The sequence below is a fragment of the Grammomys surdaster genome, unplaced genomic scaffold (genome assembly GCF_004785775.1).
Source record: "Grammomys surdaster isolate TR1022 unplaced genomic scaffold, NIH_TR_1.0 67, whole genome shotgun sequence".
Taxonomy (NCBI): Eukaryota; Metazoa; Chordata; class Mammalia; order Rodentia; family Muridae; genus Grammomys; species Grammomys surdaster.
Genome location: NW_021604569.1, coordinates 19,283,305 through 19,306,970, shown reverse-complemented (window position 1 = coordinate 19,306,970; position 23,666 = coordinate 19,283,305). Strand labels below are relative to the sequence as shown.

At 44.5% G+C, this 23,666-nt stretch overlaps 2 protein-coding genes across 6 annotated transcripts in view; both read right to left on the bottom strand.

Annotated features, from left to right (window-relative positions):
- Pkd1l1 (polycystin 1 like 1, transient receptor potential channel interacting) overlaps positions 1-1,632 on the bottom strand; it is a 124,443-nt gene extending 122,811 nt beyond the window's left edge. Inside the window, exon 1 of the mRNA XM_028778934.1 lies at positions 1,457-1,632. Within this exon, the coding sequence (XP_028634767.1) occupies positions 1,457-1,632 (176 nt within the window). The remainder of the gene's footprint in view (positions 1-1,456) is intronic.
- On the bottom strand, positions 1,460-23,048 carry Hus1 (HUS1 checkpoint clamp component). 5 transcript variants are annotated; one of them, XR_003712853.1, is made up of 9 exons: positions 22,970-23,048; positions 22,405-22,532; positions 22,149-22,325; positions 20,556-20,666; positions 19,482-19,556; positions 14,940-15,039; positions 13,756-13,875; positions 12,105-12,252; positions 1,460-1,559 (listed from the first exon to the last, which is right to left on the bottom strand). XR_003712853.1 is itself a non-coding variant. In XM_028779038.1 (8 exons), exons 1-8 carry the CDS (start codon positions 23,019-23,021, stop codon positions 12,170-12,172), a joined length of 846 nt encoding a protein of 281 aa, XP_028634871.1. In that variant the 5' UTR covers positions 23,022-23,048; the 3' UTR covers positions 11,919-12,169. The 5 variants fall into 5 exon arrangements, 4 of the variants coding, with proteins under 4 accessions (XP_028634871.1, XP_028634882.1, XP_028634861.1 ...); XM_028779038.1 differs by lacking the exon at positions 1,460-1,559 and having other exon boundaries at positions 11,919-12,252; XM_028779049.1 differs by lacking the exon at positions 1,460-1,559 and having other exon boundaries at positions 11,919-12,252; positions 20,556-20,663.
- Between the last annotated feature and the right edge of the window lie 618 nt (positions 23,049-23,666).

The following is a 23,666-nucleotide window of genomic DNA, read 5'->3' as shown; positions in this document are numbered from 1 at the left end:
GATATAGAAGCAGACAGTGAGTTAAAAGGCAGGCAAACCATTCTTCTGGATGCTCCTTCACATCTTGTCTGCAGTGACTCGATGGGGTAGACAGACAGGACAGCAAGGGTACTCAGATTTGGGGATAAGAACACTGGGGATGAGAAGTGTCCTGCCTGGGTCCCATACTGGAATTTGGGACATGTTCAGTCTGACTCAGAAGAGCAGCAGAGTCCCAGCCAACTGCAAAGTCTACACTGTAGCCACCCCACATGCCATGCCAGTGAACACCTGTGTCCTAAGGCCAGACCAGATTGATTGGTTCAGACCTTGGAAAAGGTTTATGGGAGATGTTGTGCCACATCTTGCTACCAGCAGTCAGTTTAAGGTAGCACAGGTCCTTGGAATAACACTAGTATGCTACATGAGAAGAGAGTGAGGAGTGACTGGAAATAAGAGGATACGCTGCACTCTTGACAGGCAGCGTCTGTCCTCTGCCAACAGCAGACATCTCTTGGTGGGTTGGTAGGAAGGGTGATGGGCATTGCTCAGGGATGAAGGAGGCCCTTGGAGAGCTCTCAAATGCCTTAGTGATAAATGCATTCTCAGCAGCAGCCACTGCTACAGTTGAGAAAGCAAGAGTAGCTTGTGTCTTTCTCCTTCTCCATCTTAGCAAGCTCAGAACCTCCTCCAGGGTAACAGAGCCTGGGACTTGAGCAGCCAGGATGCCACAGCAGAGCTCAGATCCTTCTGCAGCACTGTTGGGAAAGACAGTCAGACTCCAGACTTTTTTAAAATTTACATTCAGCTCTTTTGGGCCAGTCTTTGGCACATCAGAGGCATACCTTGACCTAGTATAAAGACAATAGTCAGCTTAAAATCCTTCTGGTATCGACAGGTATTTAATTCAGGGAACTCCTTCAAAATCACCCTGCTTTTCTTCCACTGATGTAAGAATGGATAGTAAGAGTTGTCTTACTCGCCTTTTTTTTTTTTTTGTCACTGTGACAAAATATCTAACAAACACTATTCATAAGGATGAGATACAGTAGCCTCAAGAATGTGTTCCCAGTGACCTGTTCCTTCCAGCTAGGTCCCATCTCCTAGTTTCCAAAAGCTCCCCAAATAATGCCACCAGATGCAACATTGGCTGGGGTAGTTCACATCCAAGCCATTCCCTGTGAGAGGCTGAAGAAATGACTCAGAAATTAGGCGCACTTGTTGCCCTTTCAGAGGACAAAAATCATTTCTCAACACTCATACAGGGTGGCTCAGATTCATCTGTAACTCCAATTCCAGAGGACATGATGCCTTCTTCTGACCTCCGCAGGCACCACACATACACATATATGCATGCAGGGAAGACATTTATATACATAAAATAAGTAAATCTAAACCAAACCCAACTTCTTTTGAAAGAAACATTTGAAGGCAGAGTTTTCAGTTCAGTACATCATCCCCACCCAAGCCAGCTCACCTTTTCTGGTCCTCAGAAATGTCCTTGGCCTTTGCCTCAGTCATGGGCTGCACTAGCTGGTCCTGGTTACAACAGTAAGTACACCAGCTTCCTGTCACATTCACTGGAAGACACAGGGTGACCGAGGCACTTGAGGCTTCTAATCTCTGTAGTGAGATCTCACATGGGGTACACATCATACATGGAGAAAGAGATATACTGCAGCAATACTTTGATAATCAGAAAACTTTTATGTCTCCACTCTCTCCTTAGGAGACATGCTTATGTAGGTGGGGAGTTTGTCTGACTGCATGGAACAGACCAAGGACTGTTCTCAAGCTACTGCAGAAGAAGTGAGGGAAATCTGGTAGCAAAAGTCACAGACAATAAGCCCAGGCACCCCAGGGGGCAGTATACCATCCAGAAGCATCTCTGTTATGCAGACTCAGTGGGGAGCATCCTGGGCTCCTCTGTGTTCTCTCTCATGGTACCCTTTCTCTTGGGGACCCAAAGGATCAATTGTTCTGGACATCTGTCATCTAGTTTTCTACTTTGCCATTCAGAAGCAGGGACCAGATCCACCGTGGTTATAAACAGACCTCTTCTTGTTTATGAAAGTGTTGGGTCGTTCTCCTAATTCTAATTTACAGAAACTTCTCAACCACCAAACAGAGTCTACAAAGCTTAGTCTTATTTTGTCTGACTCAGGATATTAGGAAGTCTTTCCTTCTAGAACTGTCTGTGAGTTTGTACTGACTTCAAAAGGAAAGAATTAATCAGCAGGGTGGGGATGCTTTTCCTGTACAAGGCTCCTTTTCAAATGAGAAAGGGAAGAAGCCATGGGGTAGGGGGAAGGGCCTGTTGGGTTGGCAAATCTACCTGTATCCTGTGTTTGCTGTGAGCTGTTTCAATTCAAGGCTAAGTAAGCAGGCCTGTCTGTTGACGCTGGTGTCTTATCTTTCAAGAAGAGCTGGTGGTGGTCTTTAATCCTTCCTCTCTCCTTCCTTCCCCCTGCCCCCCCCCCCTGTTTGTGTTATTTCCTTTTATTTTCTCCCTTCTGTGTTTGTTGTGTACTCTGCAGTTTAGTAAGTAACTCAAAGTGGATTTCTGTTTCCAAGAAATGAGTAGGATTCAATTTGCAACTTGTTTATAAGCAAACAAAGTTTTCTTTCTCCAACACCCCACGCTGAAGGAAGATGCTTTGTGCCAGATCTAACACCTCAAGACTAAAGTGAGTCCCAGAGTAAAGACACCTCCCACTAGCCCCCCCCCCGACGCTGGCCCGGCAGACAGCCACATCCAGCATCAGAAACTGCTGGCCACCTTTGCCCTTTTGGAAGACCAGCTAGAGAAGACCCGGTGACACCCTAAAGACTACTTCAGGTGCAAACACTCTGGAAGACCAAATGTAATGAAGATGACAAATTGGAAGACTGTGGTATCCTCATTGCTAACCAAAGGCTCCAGTAGTGACAAGAGTGAAGAATATGAATACACAGCCAGTCTGATTTGAGGTGAAATGAAGAATTAGCTGCCCCATCATTAGACAATGATACTGTGACTCAACTACAGTGAGCAGGAAATGGCCATTGCTACAGAGCCACCTGGAAGCCTGCGCTTGGTGCCTCCCCCCCTTATCTCTTCCCCCCCTCCACTCTCTCTCTGTTTACCATCATGCAGTGGCTGTGTTCTTAAAGTGCCCATATCTGGCTAAAGAGTGGAGTTACTGGTTTTCCACACTGTCGGCCTGATTCCCGATGGCCAGGGATCTGCTGAGCACTTTCTAGTGTTGTATGGAGCAGAGCACAGAGGAAAACCCATAGTACAGGCCAGAGGTATGTCCCACCCATGTCGAGACCAAGCTGAGATTAAACTAGCTAGAAGACCAGGTGACACCCTAAAGACTACTTCAGGTACAAACACTCTGAATGTGATTAATGCAGTGGCTTCTAAAAACAATCCCTTGAAAAGCCCATACCTCAGCTTTTCACTGAGGAGTCAGCAAAGGCCTGGTAGGGTCCTAGATGCTCTTGTTCAGGAAAGAAATGAGGAAAACAAGGAATGGCTTCATTTCTTTGCATGCAATTAGAATGTAAGGACAGAAACCCTGCTGGAATGAGTCCCAAGAGAATCTTCTGGAAGACACAAAATGAAAACAGCCACCCAATTCCCATTGGTCTTTTCTAAGCTTGGAACAAGAGCCGTATCTTTTAAAGCATTCTTGAAAACCAGAGATTCTGGGCTCAGAGTCAATACACTACTTTTGAATTAGATAATAACTTTGGGGGTCCTTCTTACAGTACAAAAGGGTTAAAGTATTTGAACTGTATACAATGCAAAGGATAGATGAATATTTGAGTGCAAATAGCATCTCCTGAAGAATTCAATAGTCTAAGCAAAATGGCAAACATTTATTTATACAATTCACAGTATAATGAATGCAGAACACCTGCTGTTTCAAAGGCACAAGTGCTTCCCAAGACACAGTCCTTCTATGCTAGGATGCTGTGGTTGGCATTTAACACCCACTTCGGACCTGGGCAATAACACATTTGCAGTTATGATAAGTGCCCAACAAAAGATACAGGGAAGATAACTCCAGAAGGATGATTGTAGGAGCAGTCAGCTTTGAATCCCAGGGATGAAGCCCAGATTCTGACTAGTATTATCCCTTGGCTAACATTTGCTTTCAAACCAAACTTGCTGTGACGGTAGCAAAGAGTGGTCCGGCATCACTCCACTTCTTACTCATAAGTAATGTACAGGCTGTTGTGTCCTTTTGTAGGCAGCAAAATTGCCAGTACTGATTTTTGCTCTGTTCTTAGAGATAGCCTGTAGATGTCTCCCACTGCCTATTTTTGGATGCTCTGCATCTTTTACAGTACCATTCCCCAGCACCAGCCAACCTCAGGATCCCAACACACGTAGAACATCAAACGTTAGTGTCTGGATAAAATGTAGTAAATTGTAGGTGGTACAGCATGGGGTTGGGGGTACACTGCTAAGATTATGATAGAACTCAAACTCACAGTTGGTTGAGCTGATTCCTGGAGTGAGGTGCTCTAAGAAGAATAGCGTCCAGACTGTGGTGAGTACCCTCCAGTCCATTTTCAGACAACCTGCACCCATGGGGTCTTCTGGCTCTGCTGAGTGTGCTGGTGAATGGCCACAGAAGGATCCTGATAGAGGCAGGGGAGGCCCTCCCTCCCTAGGAGCCAGAGCAGGGAACTTTCCCTGTACTTCATTAGCATATTATAGGCAATGAGCCAATGGCAAGTTCCCCCTGAGAAACATCCTGGGGAGAGGAGCACTGGGCAGCTAGAAGGCTGTTTCCTCAAGGGCAAGCTTGTCCTAAAAGGTCAGAGATCAACAGTGGCTTGCTAAAGGAAATGAGGTATTAAAGTACCATGGCTTTATGAAGAATAGTAGGATGAGCTGTTATCTGTAATGCCAGGGCAGGGCACACTTTTAAGGTCATCTTTAAGTAAAAAACAACAAACAACAATGAAACAGCAAAAAACAATGAAACAATAAAAACAAAACAATGAAGCAGCAACAACAGTTTTACTATATCTGGTACCAACAGTGGGAGGAGGAGGAGGAGGAGGAGGAGGAGGAGGAGGAGGAGGAGGAGGAGAGGTGAGGTAGTTTGCCTCACATAATTGAATTACAAAGGATGTCTATCTCTTTTATAATCTTCCATGGTTCTCATTTACTTCAAAATCAAAATCTATACAATCATCAAATGTCTCAATATGCTGCCTCAAAATGGGCAGACACCATTCTGTAACCATTCTGTCTGGACGGCAACAGTAATCATTGAAGAGATGAGGGCAATGCTGTAGGGTTTGATGGTCACTGGGATCTCTCTTCTAATAGCTACTGTGAGCACAGGGAATGCACATGACCACCTTCGTGTCTAAATGGTTTCAACACTTCTTAAGAAAAGCACAGCACACATACATTCTCAGGGGGAATTTACTAGTACATATTTTTTAATAATATAAACATTTTCCAGCTTGTCATATAATACTATAAGATACATTTCTCCCCTTTCCCTTCCTTTCTCCGACCCCTCCCACCTTGGTCTCATTCAAATTCATGTATTTTTGTTTTTGTTTTTTTGTTTTGTTTTGGAGAAAGTTTCTTTGTGTAGCTTTGGCTGTCCTAGAACTCCCTCTGTAGACCAGGCTGGCCTTGAACTCACAGACATCTGCTTACCTCTGCCTCCTGAGTGCTGGATTTTTTTTTTTTTTTTAAAAAGGAAGGACCACCACCACTGCTAGACTGCCTCTTTTTGCTATTTCACAACACACACACACACACACACTCCAAGTATATAAATATAACCTCCTCATTTTATATATTACTCGTATGTGTATGTTTCCAGGACTGATCATCATTTGATGTTAGATAACGGATTGGTGTGTTCTTCCCTGGGGAAGACTGTTTCTCCCAGTCTAAGACTTGGGCTTTGGATGCTCGTAGTTTTTGCCTTGGGTTGGGGCCTCTCAAGATCTCTTCTATCCATGTTAGCATGTCTATTGGTTTTGTTCTTATTTCCATCATGCATAGCTTCCCTGACATTTCTAGGAGATACAATCTCACAATAAACGTCCTACTCCTCTGGCTCTTAGAATCTTCTTGTCCCCTCTTCTGCAATGCTCCTTAATCCTTAGGTGCAGTTTTGATGTGGACTGAGCGCTAGAACTCTCCATTTTAATAACTTGTACTGTCTATTGCAAGATGAAGTTTTTTTGATGAGGGGTGAGGACTATACTTACCTGTGCTTTAGAATGTAGTTAGAAATTATGCTGGTTTATTCAAATGGCAGTTGTAAGTCTTCCTTCGAGATCCATGACTTTACTATCCCTGGGTAGTGGGCTGGGTTTCCAGGACCAGGGGTGATCTCTCTCTTGTTGAGTGGTCTTACATCAAACTAGAGATCTGTTGACTACCAAATAGCTATGTGTGCCACTACTGCACCCTTAGGATTATAGTAGAATAAGTATTTTGATTGATTACAGTAGTAATCTGTACTGGCTTCCTGTGCCTATCACCAGCCTTGCCTCCACTCCTGTTCTTTCACCTGGAGTCCTTTGCCTATAGTAATATAAATGCTTTGTTATACAGAAGCTAGACACATATTCATGTATTATGAACTATATCATTTGAAACACTTGTGATACCTTTTAAAATCCTGATCATATACAGACAATATGGACCCACAGTGCAAAGGAAGACGAGGGACAAGAGTTGGTGTCCAGGGGCCCATTGATTATGCTGGATTGAGTACTGAGAAGAGCCACTATTAGCCGTGGGTGCTAGATTGTCAAATCCAGCATTGTGCAGAGAGTGCTGCTGCCAAGAGGGACCTGGATTCCAGACAGGTGGCTTCTCTTTGTTCCACTGTTCCTGGGCTTGCCTCACTGATAACCTAGTGATTGTGAAGAACTGGTTTGTAGACAAATTTTAATCCAGCAACATGGTTGCTCTGGCAAGGGATCACATCCAAAGATTTTCTAGGTCTGTGCGATCCAGCTGGAATGCAGATATGCCAAACACCTTTAATCATGGTAGGTGGAATCCACACACATCCTTAGTATACACCTTCAATCTCAAACAATCAAAGTAAAGTTTATAGAAGGAGGCAGCCATGTTTTAAAGTAATGTCTAATTGAGGGGCAGATGAAGTGACAAATCAGAGAAAGATTTGACAAAATGAATTAGACATAGAATATACCCAATTCTCACGAGAAGAGACAGGAAGGAGAGGTCACTTAAAGAGCAGTGAGAGAGACAGTGAAGTTCAGTTTAGAAGAGTTCAGTTTGGTTCAGTTCAGAGTGGAGCAGTTCAGTTCAGTTTGTGGAGTTCAGAGACAGTCTTTCCAAACAGACCAATTCAGTCAGAAGCCGAGAGAACTCAATTTGGAGAACTCAGCTTGGAGAGGAGTTTTAGCCAGAACAGCTGAGTTGAACCAGCCAACCAGAACTCAGAAAGAGCTAGAAATGGTGAGTTTATTCAGCAGTAAGTCTTGGAGGCTGAAACATTTTAGGCCTACGTTAGCAGATGGAAGCTGGAAGTTGAAGCCTTCACGATCCAAGCTTGTAAAAGATTGCCTTGTATGGAGGTTAGAAGCTTCCAGGCCTAGGCCTAGGTATAGTCAAATAGAATTGCTCTGGGATCAGCCCAAGCCATGTATTGATAAAGCTTGGGTACAGCTCTCAACTCATCACTTCATCTGAAGAAATAAAAGCAACATTTACATTTATACCGGGTTAGCTGCTCTCCCCAAGAAGGCTTAGACTATATCCTTAAGAAAGCACTCAGTTTCCTCTACAATATGTTAGATACCAAGGTTCAGTTATTATACAGGTTAAACATTGCATGACCCCCAAAAGTCCACACATGGAGTCGATCTCCAGCCGTTGAGGTTGTTGGATGTGAAGGGGCCTGTAGGATAAGGGGCCTGGTGAAAGGAAGTTTGCTACTGGGAGTGTGCTCTTGAAATGGATGTCAAAGTCTCGGTCTTCACTCTCTGCTTTTTGCCTCACAGGAGGTAAATTACATTTACTTATTTATGTGTGTCTGTGAGCACATGCATGTATGCCATTGCATACATATATGTGGAGATCAGAGGATAACTTACTGAGAAGTTGGTTCTTCCCCTCCACAGTGTGTATCTTGGGTTCAAACTCAGGTAATAAGGTTTGGCAGCAAGTAGTCTTACTGAGCCATCTTATCAGCCTCAACCTTTCTTCTTATACTCTGTCACAATGAAGGGCAGCTAGCTAATTTGTTTATGTTGGGCCCATGATAAGATGAAATTAATCCAGCTAAGAGGGCCTTATTAATCCAGGGTCCAGTACTATGAATCCAGTTCAAATGCAACATGACAAAAAGTCTAACTTCCCACTATGGTAAATAAGGATGTGCTTTGAAAATTAAGCCCAAAATATAATGTTCAGAAAATTAAAGTTGCCAGAAGAATATGTGCATTAATAAATAAATTCCAAATAATAGTTAAATTATAAATATTTATTTCATTTTATAAAAATATTCTCATTACAAAGTTGGTCATGAAATTGTTAAAAAATATACAAACATAAAAAGATTGAAGTAAAAAACACCCAGGCTATCTGGGTTTAGATGTATGCTTCCTGGTCTTTAGTGTCACACCGCAGACACCAACATCCCACTGGTCTTGTTACCATATAAGCAGCACTTTATCATACTGCATTAGGATATGATATTATATCACAGCACAGATCATCTACCAGTTCCCTGTTCATTCACATTAAGAAATCTCTTATTTATAACAGTACTAAGATGTGGTTATACCCTGTGTAATGACTCTTATGAGCATAAGTATTAAATCAGAGGTAGCAGTTTTGAGTTTTACCACAGATAGTAAATAGCAAAGTGACCTTCAGGACAGTGGTCCTAACACCCCTCCTACCATCGATGTCCACGTGATTCTAATTTATCATCTCTTAGTTGAATACTGTTCTTAGGGAAAAAAATGATAAACTCAAGCTCCCTTTAGACTCTCCATCAGAACCCAGGCAAAAGCACAGAACTAGAGTGTGGCATTAGCAAAACGGTGGAGTAGAGATCTGTGACTTTTCCATGTCCCCACATAATTCCAACTACTAACTTTCCAGCAGCAAGATGACTACCCTGAATTCTCCAAACCCCAGAGTGAAGCTGTGCCACCCATTGGGCCACAGAGAAATGCAAACATGAGCAAACAGTCAGGGTAGTTACAAAACTGCTCTGCCCAGCTCATAGAGCTGGAGAAATTCCCTGGATTTGATTCCACAGTGGAAAAAATAGTCAGGAGCTGGCATTTGGCTTCCCCACATTCTGAGACTTTGTAGGAGTCTGCTCTGGTCTGGTCTGTTCACATGAGAGAGTATTAGCAGTGCTGAACTAGTCTACCCAGGGCCATTAAAATAAAAACCGGGATGTGCTTCACAGCAATCAAACTGTGAATGCTGGGAGAGCACCCTTATAGAAATGGCAATGCCACCAAGCTTTGCAATGCCTGCAGTGCCTGGATACAGAATTCTAGACAGATTTACTATACAAGGATGGACATGGGCAAAAGCCAAGGTGCGAAGGCCAGGATGGATCAGTACTGATATTATAACCACAGAGTCAAGAGCACTCAGGCCCTCATAGCTGTAGTAAAGAATGGTGGTTCCAGAGGCTTCGGTGCCTGAGGAGGAGGATAAAAAGCTGTGCGGAGCAGGCAAGTACTGAAACCGAGAGTAGATAACTAGGTGCCCAGGAGGGAAAGCACAGACTGGAAGGTGGGGAGCAACTGTGTGGACTGAGTGACAGCCATTGACAATCCTCCAGCTTGTGCGCTCTGATATCCCAGTAAAATCTTTAAAATTAAAAAGTACAGAACTACATCTCTTAAAAACAATGGATACTCCACTAATTGGGTAACATTTACCATGTCATAAGTCACTGCTCCCGGTGGAAGAACCAGAATTCCTGCCCCAGAACTAATGTTCAACTGCTTTTCAGGCTTCCAAGAGCAGGATTCTTTGTGGCAGGATGCACAGCAGGACACACTCAGGCTGGAGACCTAACGGATAGGAAAGTGCCTGCTGACCAAGGGAGGGCCACAGGCTAACAAGCTCACTTGGACATTAGCATAAGTGACTGCATTAGGAATTCTTCTGCATTCCTGACTGTCTCAGGACAGGGTTTAAATCTCAGTTCAAGACATAGTTACCAGGGAGGTGGGTTCTGAGCCCTGGCAGGTAAGGTCAGAGGGTTTCTTACTGACTCCCCCATGTATGGAAGTACTCTCCAAACCTCAGAGTCTTAGGCAGTCTCAGTAAACGAAAGTATGTCTCTAAACCTCAGACAACTTGCTCCTTCAACACACAGTAAAATGTCTCTGGTCTCAGTCTCCACCTCAGGATGGGGTTCCACAAAGTAGCTCTGCGTTCCCAGAGCCTGGCACTTTCTCAGCTCCCTCCCTTGACTACAGCTCCTTGAGACATAAGCTATGAAAGGAACACTTTGCAGAAAGTTGTGACAAGAACCAGGGAGACCATAGCCCTTGACTGCCAGTGGAAGAAGAACCAGAGAAGAAGCCCTTGACTTCTTCCCCCTCACATTAGTCACTGTAAAGTCAATGGCATCAGGTATGCGGCACAGCAGTGAAATTAGTGACTAGTGAGTGCTGGTACTTCCGTTAGAAAGACAAGTCTAAGGAACAGGTGGAGGGAGTATCCCAAAATTCTATCTGCATCATGATTTTGACTGATTTTTGTTACAAGCTTTAACAATTAAAGAATCCCTAATTTTAAAATGTTAATTTAAACATATTGTATTCAATAGCAGAAGAGCCAGTGGTGTGATGGCTCCTATCTGTCATCGCAACACTTGGGAGCAGAAGGTGGGGGGCTCCAGGCCAACCTATGTACAGCTCATCTGAGTCCAGCTTGACTTACACAAGAACCTTTCAAGTAAAAATGGAAACTACAATGAATAATCCTAACAGCCATTGAGAAACACTACTTTTCCTAAATAATTTGAAAATGCCAAAGAAATGTTCTTTTTGTTTAATTTTCTTTCTTTTTAAATCTTATCCTAGGCAACTTAGGCTTTGACTTTGTGACATGAAAACTGTTGATGATGCCACCTCATGGGATACCTGAAACCTGCTAATGGTGTTTACGGCGAGGAGCAGGACACACCCTCCCTTATCACTTCACAGATATGACAGCCAAGTTTAGACTGCTTTATGCAAAACACAATGTGCTTTATAGAAGGGTAGATCTGACACTGTGGAAGAATTATGTAAAATCATGATATAAAGGACTGGAGATATAGTTTGGCACGGAGTGCTTGTCTAGCATGTACCCAATCCTGGGCTTGATCCTGAATACTACAAAAACAGGGAAGTAAGTTATAACCTAAAACCAGAAAATACAAAAAGGACAAGTTCAAGACAGGGGGAACTGTGTGGGTTGGGATAGGTTTCTGGCCCCTGTAGGCTCTCAGTGACCCAATTTTTCCAGGCTGAGGCTCTGGAGGTTCTCCAGGCTGAGGCTCTGCAGGCAGTGAGAAGGAAGTGAGTGGACTTAAATCTTCAGTAAATCATGCTCCAGCTGTATACTCACTGTGTGGTGAGAAACCGGGCATGATGCAGGGACTGAGGAGCTGTCCATTTTGAACTGATCTCCCAGATGCATGGGTGGGAGAAATGAGCGTGCTAAAATCTGAAAGCAGGCAGCTGTGCTATTCCAGGGAATGAGCTGGAAACTACCTGGGTAGTACTCCTGTAAATTGACTGTACCATGAATTCTACACATAGGATAATTTTTGCAACCCCAGTGACAAACCTACTCAAATTTTAGATAGGAATGGAGGGCAACTCAGTGGCAGAGCACAAACTCAGTATACATGAGGCCTTGGTCTCATCTCTGGCACCAAAAGAAAACAAAGCAACAAAAATTCTATAAAAAATAATGTCTCTTTTCTTCTTAATGGCTTGAAGGGATAAGGGGGTTGGTATTGAGTAATATGAAGAAATGACTATCCAACTGCACTTCATTAATTCCATTTGTGCTTAAAGCAGCATAGGGAGAGAAATAAGCCCAGTACAGATGTGGCACTGTGCGGACAGTGCAGCTGACTGACCATATCGTCCAGTGCTTCTCTCATCACGACAAAGGTCTCGTGCTCCCGAGTCTGGCGAGTTGGTGCTAGGACAAGGCTGGGATGAAATACTGAAGGGAGACGTCTTCCAGGAGCAAATCAAAATGCACAGTTCTGTTACTCACAATATCTAGGAGGAAAAGACCCAGATGTTAAAGACAGATTCTATCCCCACCTGTCACAAAGGCTTATCTGCCACGGGCACCTCTTATGTTTGGTGTCTCTTCTCTCTGAGGGCTCCTGAGGGTCACAGCACATGCCACTGCACCCACTGGGGACAGAATGAGAGGTGAAGAATGAAGCTGCCCAGGTTTAGGGGAAAAATCCGGCCAATTTAACCAAATTAGCCTTCCTGGTAAAAGCACGTACTCACTATGAGGTGACCAAAGTATATGAACAAAGTCTGAGTGCTTGTGCCCCGTGCACACTGTGACAGCTATACCACAAACTGTGAAAGTCTTCCCTGTGTTCTGATCCCATAGCCTCTCATAGAGTCGCGTCTGTGGTTTCTCATTCTGTGTTGGCTAGCTTTATATAAATTTGATACAAGCTAAACAACAGAGAGGAGAGAGCCTCAGTTGAGAAAATGCCTCCATAAGATGGGGCCGTAGGCAATTAATAAGTAATTGATGGGTGAGGACCTGGACCATTGTGGGTGGTGCCACCACTAGGCTCCTGGTCCTGGGATATATAAGAAAGCAAGCTAAGCAAACTATAAGGAGCAAGCCATTCCTCTGTGGCCTCTGCATTAGCTTCTGCTTCCAGGTTCCTGCCCTGTTTGAGTTCCTGTCCTGGCTTTCTATGATGATGAACAGTGCTGTGGAAGTGAAAGCCAAATAAACCCTTTCCTCTCTAAGCTGCTTTTGGTCTTGGTTGTTTCATGACAGCAATGGTAACCCTAACTGGGTCACATCCTTAAGGCTGGTTCTTGACAGAGCTACCCAGAAATCTGTTTTATTAATTATATGGTCTAGTCCCAGGTCATCTTCCCCAGCCCTGGAGACTAATGGATGAGAGGTCAGCCTGGGTGCTTTCCATAAAGGCAAGGATGTCACATTCAGGCCATTTGCTGTGCCTTTCTTTAAAACAACAAAAGCAAACAAAAACCAAGGAGACACGGGGCCTCAAGAAGCTCTTGATGAACTGTCTAGCTCGGTGTAGTGACCAGGTGAAGAGACGCAGGGCAGTGTGTAACCTCAGAGTCAGGGCTAGGCCTAAACCATGAATAACCGAGAGGAAGAGGAGACTTTGGTGAGTGAGGGCAGGTGGCCAATGAAAGGAACGCACTTGAGCTGAGTCTCAGATCTAAGCAAAAGCGTGTAGAGGACTCTGATTATGTAAAACCTGATAGACTCAGCTGCTGTGAGATAGTCTGCCCTGTCCTGACAGTACCCCAGGCAGAGCCCACTGCTGACAGTGGCATGCTGCAGCCCACTGTCAGTCCAGCATGGCTACCGGCTTTCTGGCTCTCCACTGCTCAGCATCACTCTTCCTCAGCATCTCTAGATACTTCTGGCTCAAGGAAACTTTCCAGCCTGACTGTCCTAGGGAACTCGAGTTCCCAGAACTGGGCATCCTTGCACGTGTAGGGCTGTATGCACATCACACAGGAGGGAATGGAGAAGAAACTCACTGCATACTGCCTTGCTGGGAGTCACTTGCTGTCCGGCAAGGAACTGGAGGAGTTTCCTTATGTCGATGTGCACCTTGGCCATGTCTTCTGGGTGTCTGTTTTGAGAGACTCTGTCAGAGGCTGCAATGACATGAACATTTTTTTAAGTCCAATATCCCCATAACAAGGAACTCAGAAATGTGCAAGGCATGTTTACTTAAACGTACAGCTCTATTTAGTAGCCTGGTAAATTGCAACTTATGAATAGTATTCATTCAGCAGACATTTGAACTAGTTAAAATATGTAATTTGACACCAAAATAGCTCATGTCAGAGCTGAGGAGGTAGCTTAGTGATAGATCACTTCCCTAGCATGCAGAGGCCCTTGACTCAATGTATGTGTGAACAAACACAGCACCAAGAAAAATAGGGTCATTCGCTTTGTAGAAGCTTCATGCTATGGATTTCATTTTACTGGAGCAATGTACCCCTCACCACAAAGCAAATGTTTCTTACAGGGCTAACAGTAGTATGTGTACCTGTGTGGAAGCAAACCTGGAATAACCAATTATACTCTAAAAGTCATCTTACGTGGCCACACATGTTATCAGAAAATGGCTCCCATCATTCCAGACACGTTTCCTCTGGTCCTCTGGCTACTTCTTTACTTGAGGACAGGATTCTATTTTGGGCTCACTGCTCACCAAGCTATACAACCATGGTTTTCAAGGCTTACTGAACTGATTCCACATTCCTTTCTGGCCTTTATGAGATGAAAAGTGTGACCAAGTATATCTGTACCATATTTTCTATCTGCCAACCTAAACTTGAAAGAATTGGTTGGACTCAGTAGAGGAGAAAATAAGAGGCACAACTTGTGACTTCATCCTACATGAGAATCTTAACTTCTCACAGCACAGTGACAAATGAAGAGCTATCGAGTTTGTGGAAGTCATCGTTTTTGACTTGAATCCCAGAGGAGGGAAGCACCCTTCTGTACACCTTCTGCCTAGTAACCTGGCCCCCTGCCTAGTGCCAACTGCACCACTATGTGACAGTGACAGGGAGTCTTCTTAGCTCCTTCTCAAATGGGAAACAAAGAAAACCAAACTTGAAAACGTTCGTTGAGAACACAATATATATTGAAACAATTTTATTAGAAGCAAAAAACAAAACAAAACAAAAAAACCCATAAGAAAACTCACATAATAGAGGGTTTTCAAGATCCTTAAAATGAGTTGTCACACATACCAACTCAGTTTCTATCTTTAGGTTTAGTTCTCCTTTTAAGTTTGCTTCAATAATCTGCAAATTGAATAAAAGTCAATATTAAAAAGGGAAAAACAACAATGTGGTACTAGCTCCCACAAAAGCCAGGCAACAGGGCAGTGGCACAAACCTCAGAACACCTTAGAGGACACTGAAGCCCTAAGGTATCAGAAAGAAATTCGAAGAGCCCAGATCACAGAAATCCCCTAAAACAAAGAAGATAACCCCTAGTGCAAAACTCAGCATGGCAAAATGAGAGGGGCACTGCTGAGACACTCTGCCAAGAACCAGGGCTCTGGAGGCCCCAGCCCAGAAAAGTTATGTGGGAGGAATGGAGGCCAGGGCTCCATTATAGCAAGCATGGAGGCAAAGAAGGACCCTAAGTGAATAGGAGGAATGCTCTGGCAGGTGAGAGGAAGAACATTATATCAGGGAGAGGTACAGCAAAGATGGATCAGAGTCTGGAGAGTCAAACCATGAAAATATATACCCCCTCAGAGATGCCTGTCTCCTTTCTCATTTAATACAAGAAGTAACTGACATGGTAGATTGTGGCTCTTACAAAGAAGAGCCCCCATTGTCACACCGTCTGCATGAGAATCCCTGCGATCTGGTTAAGATGGAGTGCTAGATTCAGGTGTGTATGCAGGCTCCATACTTCTGACCAGTTTCCAGGGCATGTTAATGCTGCCTGTCTTCTGACCACACCCAGTAACAATGCTTAATGATGTGTGCTCTATTGGAGGTGACTTCAGATGGGATACTGGAAACAGCTTTCCTGGGCCCACTTTCTGAAGAACTAAGAAAGATTTTGGATGAGAAAAACATGATGTGGTGGGAAGCCTTTGGAGTCAGGTCCTTCCTTACGTTAAGTGAAACCAGGTGCTGGAGACATTATCATCTATAATTGGGCAGCAGTTCAGCTGTCACAAGCATTTTATTGCTCTGATGAATTTAGAGGTAGTTTATCAGTACCAGTACAATCAGTCAGTAATCAACCAATGGTACTTTGTGGTGACAGAGCCGTTTGCTGGGAAATGGAAGCTCTTATCTTGCTGCTTAGGAAACTGAGTACATCGATGCACACAATAGTTCAGATCACTACAACTTAAATCACCTGGGTTACTTAAAGATGTGTTAACATGAAAGCTTCTTATTCCTTGGAAATTCCTCAAGTAGAAGGCTGTGAGCTTGGGGAACTCAGTATATGTCAAAAGCTCAAAACTAAGAACTTATCTGACTTCGAAGAACCTAACTTGTTTTGTTTCTAGAATGAGGAAGATTTGGAGTTCAGAAATTTTAAGGAACAAGCGTGGGAAACTGTGGGGCCAGGGAACTATGGAACAAGGAGGAGCCGGACAGGAGCAGGAGCGGGATGGAGTGGTATCCAACCCTGGAAATCTCATCTTGAGAGTGGTAGGAAGATAGACCACTCCCTCTCCAGCCTCAGATGTCATCCTGCACACCCTTTGCCCACAGCAGAGGAAGTCGCCAGATTAAACTCACCCTCTCCTTATAAGGTCTGGTCCAGCAAGCTCCTGGGACTCCTCCCTATGGAAATGACCACCTGGCCCCATCAATACTGTATACCGATCTCAAAGCCTCTACTCAGGCCCAAAGGTTTAAAACGTCTTTGTCCCTCCCATTAAATGAGCTGCTCCCTGAAGCCTGCTCACTTCCCCTGGGGTCTCCATCAGTCCTCGGTGTTCTCGCCTCCCTTCTCTGGATCCCCTGGTTGTGGTTATGCAGCCACTATGGGAGGGGAAGTGGAAGGGAGAAGGACATGAGGCACCAAGTGTTGACCAGTTTCCAGGCATGCTAATACTGAGTCTTAACGAGTTGTGCTGGCAGGGTGCCTTCCTGTCCCCAGGATCCTCTGCCAGCAACGCACACAGGATGGTCCTGCTGACACAGGTTCCTACCTTCCCTCTCCAGATTAGCTAACACGTTTGTGTTCCTGGTTGGCAGAACGCTGACAGCAGACTGCACGGGACCCTTCTGTAGACCAGCTAGGCAGATACCAACAGTCAAACCAGAAATGAAGTGTGCCTTGAACAGGCTGGCAAATCTCCTTTCAGATAAAAGAACCAGGATGGGCATGGTTGGAGCTTCAGAAGAAAGGAGACTCCTGTTAGCTGTGGCAACAGTACCAAGGCAGGGAGAACAAGGGTTGAAGAGAGGGCCCCATGGGGAAAGGGTGAGTGTCAGAGCCCTGAGACCTCTCCCCAGGTTGTTCTATAAGTACTGCTGCTCTGTCCTGGTACAGCAGCAGCCACACCAGTCCCCTCTGAGTCTGGCCTCAGCTATCATTTATGCAGTCTCTTTGTACAGGACTCAGCCATGATCCCCTACTGATGGCTACCTGTGCACTTGTGGGTTTTACTATAAATGTGGAGACGGCCCATTATGACTCCCTAACTTTGCAAGTTCTTTATTCCACAAACTATTAAGACATGCAGCCTCTCCCAGAGGCATCTACTTAGTTCTTCAGAATCTGGCTCCTCAGTTACCCAGAAAGATCTCATTAAGCAGTTGGCCATTGTAGCTTGGTAACTTCCTGTTAGCATGTGTGAGCACAGCAGAGAAACAACTACCACCGCTCTCATTGAAGCCCCCTTCTCATTCTCCACTTTGCTGACTCATTTCTAAGAACAGGAAGAACAAGCAAATGGAACCTCAATTAGTTGCCTGACTTTTCCCTCTGGGACTCCTGAACATCCTAGAAGTTCCAGGATGCTTTAGAGGAAGCTAGCCTGGCAACCAGAGCAATACCATGGCAGTGGGGGCGAACAACACCGCCAGCATAGTGTGTGCCACTTCTAGGAAAACATATTTTCCCTTCAGATGGCAGCTACAAAGACTAAAAAAAGGCGAGTGTTCAGATGGACAAGCTCTGTGGCAGCGTTGCTTTGTTCAAGTGAGAACTCAAGAGAAAGATGACTAAAGATAGCAAAACACTTCCTGGGTTTCAAAAGCCTTACAAGAGCCAAATGCTACAAACCACAGACAGACCCAAAGAAGCTAAGTAACAAGGAAGGCCTAAGGGGAGCAAGGTGGGGAATGCTTGAATCTCATTGAGAAGGGGAAAGAGATTTATCCATTAGGAATGGATAGAGGGAAGGAACTGGATGGGGTAGGGGTAGGGATGGGAACAGGAGGGATGAGATGGTGGGAGGACAGAGGGAGAGAGTACTAGAAAAAACAACTGGATTGGGGGCAGGGAGCATCTCTGGGACAAGCTTGAAACCTAGGACAACGGAAACTCCCAAGAATCTACGAGGATGACCTTACCTAAGACTCCTAGCAATGGGGGGAAAGGGGGGGATAAGGAGCCTGAACCAGCCATCCCCTGTAACTAGGCAAAACTTCTGATGGAGGTATTGAGACACCAACCCAGTCACAAAACCATAGATCCACAATTTGTGCTGACTACAAGATGTACAGGGATAAAAGGTAGAGTAGAATTTGAGGGAAGGGCCAACCAATGACTGGTCCAGCTTGGGACCCACGTCATGAGAGGGAGCCCACCCTGACACTATAAATGATATTCTGCTAGACTAGCAGACAAGAACCTAGCATAACAGTCATCAGAGGAGCCTCACCCAGCACCTAATAGAAACTGATGCAGAGACCCACAGCAAACATTAAGTAAAGCTTGGGGAATCCTGTGGAAGAGGGGAAGAAAGAACTCAAGAAGCCAGATGGGTCAAAGATGCCACAGTAAACTCACAGAATCAACTAACCTAGGCCCATAGGGGCCTACAGAGACTAAACAGCCAGCTAGAGAGCATGCATGGGACAGACCTGGGCCCTCTACACATAGGCAATAATTGTGCAACTGAGCCTTCCTGTGGGCACAGGGGCTGTCTCTGACTCTGCTCTCTGCCTTTGGATTCCATTCCCCTAACTAGGCTCCCTTGTCTAGGCTCAACAGGAGAAGATGCCCTAGTCATACTGCAACTTGATATGCCAAGGCTGCTTGATATTCAGGGAATATCTCCCCTTTTCTGAGAGGAAAGCGAGGAGGCAGGAGATGAAGGGGAGGGGAGGTAACAGGAGGAACTGGCAGGAAAGAGGGAGGTAAAGCTGTAATGTAGTGCAATTTAACATAATGTAACCAGGATGTGACATAAATAAATGAATTAATAATAATAACAATAATAAAAACTCGCAATGTTCTGTCCAAATTACAAGAAACAAAATACCAGAACTGTTGACTATGTTCCTGATATACTATAAACACCAGGGATTAAAGGTGAGTTTGGAAGCTTTCCCTAGTGAGTAAGAGCTGAAAGGTATTAGAATAAGTCCCTAGAGGCCAAGCTCTGTCCTCCCCAGTGGGGCATCAGTGAAGAGAAACCCACTAGCTGAGACACCCTGTGTCTGCCCTGGGTCTATAGTGAAGCTGCCTCCCAGGACAAGCCAAGCATAGGGCTAGGGCCCACTGACAGCTCCTTTCTGAAGGAATAATAACTTACGAGGTGATTGCTGATGTTTCTCATTTTTTCCACAACACTCTTCATCGTCTTCAAGGCTGGCAAACAAATACTGACCTAAAACGAGTAGGAGAAATAACAAGCATTAGAAATCATACTATAGTCTATAATGACAGGTATTCAATCAACAGCTATGAATTACACTCGTATCAAAATGACATTCTTACAAAAATTATCCAAATAAAGTTTCTTTAAAACTTTAAAAATGTCACTAACTTATTCAAGCATATAAAGATGCCTGACTACTTGTCTCTGGTTACCATGGTGACCATACTCCCAAAGGCATTGTTATGGTTCAAGAAGGAACACAGTACTTCAGCTGAGATACCCATATACAGGTCCAAGGGGAATACACCTCAAGTGCTGAGCAAGAAGACTTCCTCTGGGAGATATTTTATAGGACTCAGGGGCCTTCTGTGTACTCTGTGTAAGAGTTCAGGCAGGCATTATCACAACTCATTTGAACTACGCTGAACAGAGCTGTATGTAATGCTGGCTTTTCCCAAAACTATACAGACACCTTCTAGTGACAGTCAACCACGCATTTCATTCAGTACCTGTTTAATTTCCTTTCATATATGCAAGACAAAGGACCATTTGGCATCCTCTTTATTTGCAATGGCCCTGAGGTTCCTAGAAGTGATACAGCTAACCTAAGCTTCAAGTCAACAAAATGCCTTTTCTGGCTCTTCTATCAAGGCCTATGAAACATTTGTGCTTAAGGCCAAGAGTCATGAGAAATACAGACTGTCTTCCAAAGTCCAGCTTAGGCTCTGCTTTCAGTTATATAAAGGCCATCACTGAGCGAGGCACTTGACCTCCTGTATGGAAATCGTGGCATTTCTAAGTGGGTATCAGTTCTTTTCCAGGATTTACATATATAATGAAAGGCACATACTCACATCTGGAGTCTTGTTAAATGACCTGCATTCTTTTCAGAAACTATACAACTTCAAATAAAACACACTATAAGACAACAACTAGCATTAGAGAATTCTAATCTCTGCCCTTTATTGTATGTTGAACAACTGGACATCACTTACGGACAACACTTACATCAGAGTCTGGGACGGAGGGTTCTTGTAAGTCCTTCCAGAGTCTTCTTGGAATAACCTTTATGGGGATATCATGCACCACAACTCTGCTGCTGCTTGATGAAGACAACTGCTAAGAAAAAATTAGAATCATGTATGTTGTCAATGCTAAAAAGAAACCCCGAAACATAAGAACCAATGCTGACATCATCAGTTCCAACTGGAAGATCTTAACCCATCCACTCAAGTTCTATTCAACCAGTGTTGTTAGTGTGGTGTACCTGTTCTGCTCAGGATCCTGTGAGTCTCTCAACAGTGTGGTGACTGAGAGAAGATGGATCGATAAGCAAGCAAGCAAACACAGCTGTACCAGACACTCATCAGAGCCTGAGGAAAACACATCAGCAATGCAGCTGAATGAGAGTTATGGTGGGGAGGGGTAAGTGAGAACCTCTGGGGTGCTGCCTCAGAGGGCATCAACACTAGAGAGGTAGACAACTGTCAAGAAGCTGAGGATGAGGTAACAGGGTTTTAGTCAGAGGAACAGTATCAGCATTCATAAACCCGACAGACAGAAAGAGGCAAATCTGCCAGGCCAAGGCAACCTATGGACCATTGTGTGCCACACCCTCAGTATGCTGCAGCTTTTTGCAACATTAGAAGGATAAACCATGTTTATTACTAGAAATATTTCTAAAATTCAAAAGCCAAAGTATTGTTGGGCATAGTGGTGCACACCTTTGATCCCAGCACTCAGGAGGCAGAAGCAGGTGGATCTCTATAAATTCAAGGTCAGCCTGGTCTACACAGTGAATTCTAAGATAGTCAGAGCTTCATTGTGAGAATCTATCCCAAAACAACAAAACAAAAACAAACAAAAAGAAACCAAATTAATTTGCATTCTTACTTAGAAAAGTATTGTATATTGCCATCTTGCTTTTCCTTAAGAAACCAAGCAGTGGCACATGCCTTTAATCCCAGCACCTGGGAGGCAGAGATAGGCGGATTTCTGAGGCTGAGGGCAGTCTAGTCTGCAGAGCTAGTTCCAGAACAGCCAAGGCTACACAAAGAAACCTTATCTCTGAAAACAAAACAAACAAAAGAACTAAATACATCCAAACTTACAGTTACACGGAATGCTTTAAGAACACATATAAATTATGAAGGCAGGAAATTTACTGTCTGTAGCCAGCTTGAAACAAATGCAATACTGACCCACAGATGTGCAGAGTACATGTAAGAAAGGAAAGCTGTAAAGATAAGGAGGGCCCAAGTAGGTTGGGGTAGAGCACTAAAGAAAGGAAAGTCCAGAAACTCCACATGGAAAACCCAACCAATGTCACCAGTCTGGGAGTTAGGCAAAAAAGACATACCCAGAGAGGCACTCAGAAGGTAATAATTGATGATCTGGCTCCAAGATAGTTTGAACCATATATGAAAGAATATGAACATGTTAGGAATGAAAAAGTCCATCTTGTACATGTGTTTTTGTGTGTCCTGAGGAGAGGCTGTGCACTGAACTATCTAGCTATCTATATAACACCTAGACCAAGACATTTGTAAATAATAATAATAATAATAATAATAATTCAGAAATCCTTTTCTTTCCACTTACCAGCTCTACAGACACGGTAAGACAGGGAAAGTGTTTGTTAGTCAGCTTGATTTTCAAGGCTCTGGAGTTCTGGGCAGTCTTCAAGGCTCGAGATAAGTTTTCCGACGTTAATTCTAAATAAATCTCGTTGTTTTCTTCAGAGACTCCTTCCATTTGAAATTCACTAAAAAAGTTCTCCTGCAGGACAGAAACAGGGATTTGTGGCCTTTTCAGCACTTGTAGCTGGAGCCCACAGCCCCTGGGCTCCCTTGCTCACCTGATCCAGTTCACACCACATGCTCACGCCCCCATTGGCCAGCTTGTCGCAAAGGATGAAGTTCAGCTTCTCCGGGCTGATGCGGAAGGTGCAGGTTTTGGCAAGCTTGGCTATCATGTTACTGACTCCTACAGCGAGCGGGTAAAGTAAACAGTTACTAAGCAGCACACCTACAGGGCTTCTTGCAGAACTTCAAGGTCACAGATCACGCTAGTATTTCAATACTGCTGACATTTTGCCAGTCTCCCAACAACTCTGCGAGGCACACAGCCCACAGCACCAGAGTTCAATACGGAAATAGAATAAAGAAAACAGTGTCAAAAAACAACTGACAACTGGGGGTCAGGTGTACGTTCCACAGAAACGAGGGAGCCGCCGGGAACTGCAGCACAGAACTCCTAGGAAGGTTAGGCATACTCCGGGCGGAAGGAAAGTGAGGGAGGGCTGCAAAGGGAAGGTCCCCGGTAGCTATTCTTCCCTCTCAGGGCTGCCCTCACCCCGCCCGTCCCCTCACAGGGACTGCAGCCACACTCTCCGCTTGATCCCGGCAGCCCTGCCAGCTCACGTGTGAAGTGATTGAGACAAGCCAGGTCCACGATCTTGGCGCGAAACTTCATGGCGGATACCAGGCCTACGGCGGCGTCGATCCGCGGCGGACAAAAGTCCCTCCTAGAGGTCCCGGCGGGGAAACGTGGGCGCACGCACAGAGGTTCCGCGGGGACGGTGCGGCCAGAGAGGTCCTCCCGCCTCCTGCCCAAGACGAAGTTAGAGGCCCATTCACCCGATACCTCCACCGGGCACTCTCACACCGCGGCGGCTGCAGGGAACCGGCTCCGACAAGTTTAGATACCTGGCAACGTAGCATTTTAAGGTTTTGAAAATTCTTTGAAACGTTTTTTAACCTTTGAACACTTCATTTAGTAGCTTATCTCTAAAAACAGATATAGTGAAGTAATAATTCTGCACCGTTGTCTCAATATAAACGGAATGGAACCTATAGAATTCTTATTAGTCTCAGCTAATGGGGGTGCTTAGGCAAGAGGATCTCAGGTTGTAGACCTGCTGGGGCATCTTAGTGACATTATGCCAACAAATATATTTTAAAATGAAAGAAAGGGAACAAAGAGAGAGATGGGAGGAAAACCAGTAGAGAGAGAGAGAGAGAGAGAGAGAGAGAGAGAGAGAGAGAGAGAGAAATGAGAGAACTCACTGAAAAGAATTGTGATCTTTGCAATAATCCCAGTACCATAAACAAAAACCCT

Excerpts from the sequence above, each read along its gene's own strand:
- Hus1 (XM_028779028.1), bottom strand. The coding sequence starts at position 23,021 with ATGAAGTTTCGCGCCAAGATCGTGGACCTGGCTTGTCTCAATCACTTC. Across the intron at positions 22,533-22,969 it reads TTGTCTCAATCACTTCACAC|GAGTCAGTAACATGATAGCC; the intron begins GTGAGCTGGCAG and ends CGCTCGCTGTAG. Across the intron at positions 15,040-19,481 it reads GAAACATCAGCAATCACCTC|ATTATTGAAGCAAACTTAAA; the intron begins GTAAGTTATTAT and ends TTCAATTTGCAG.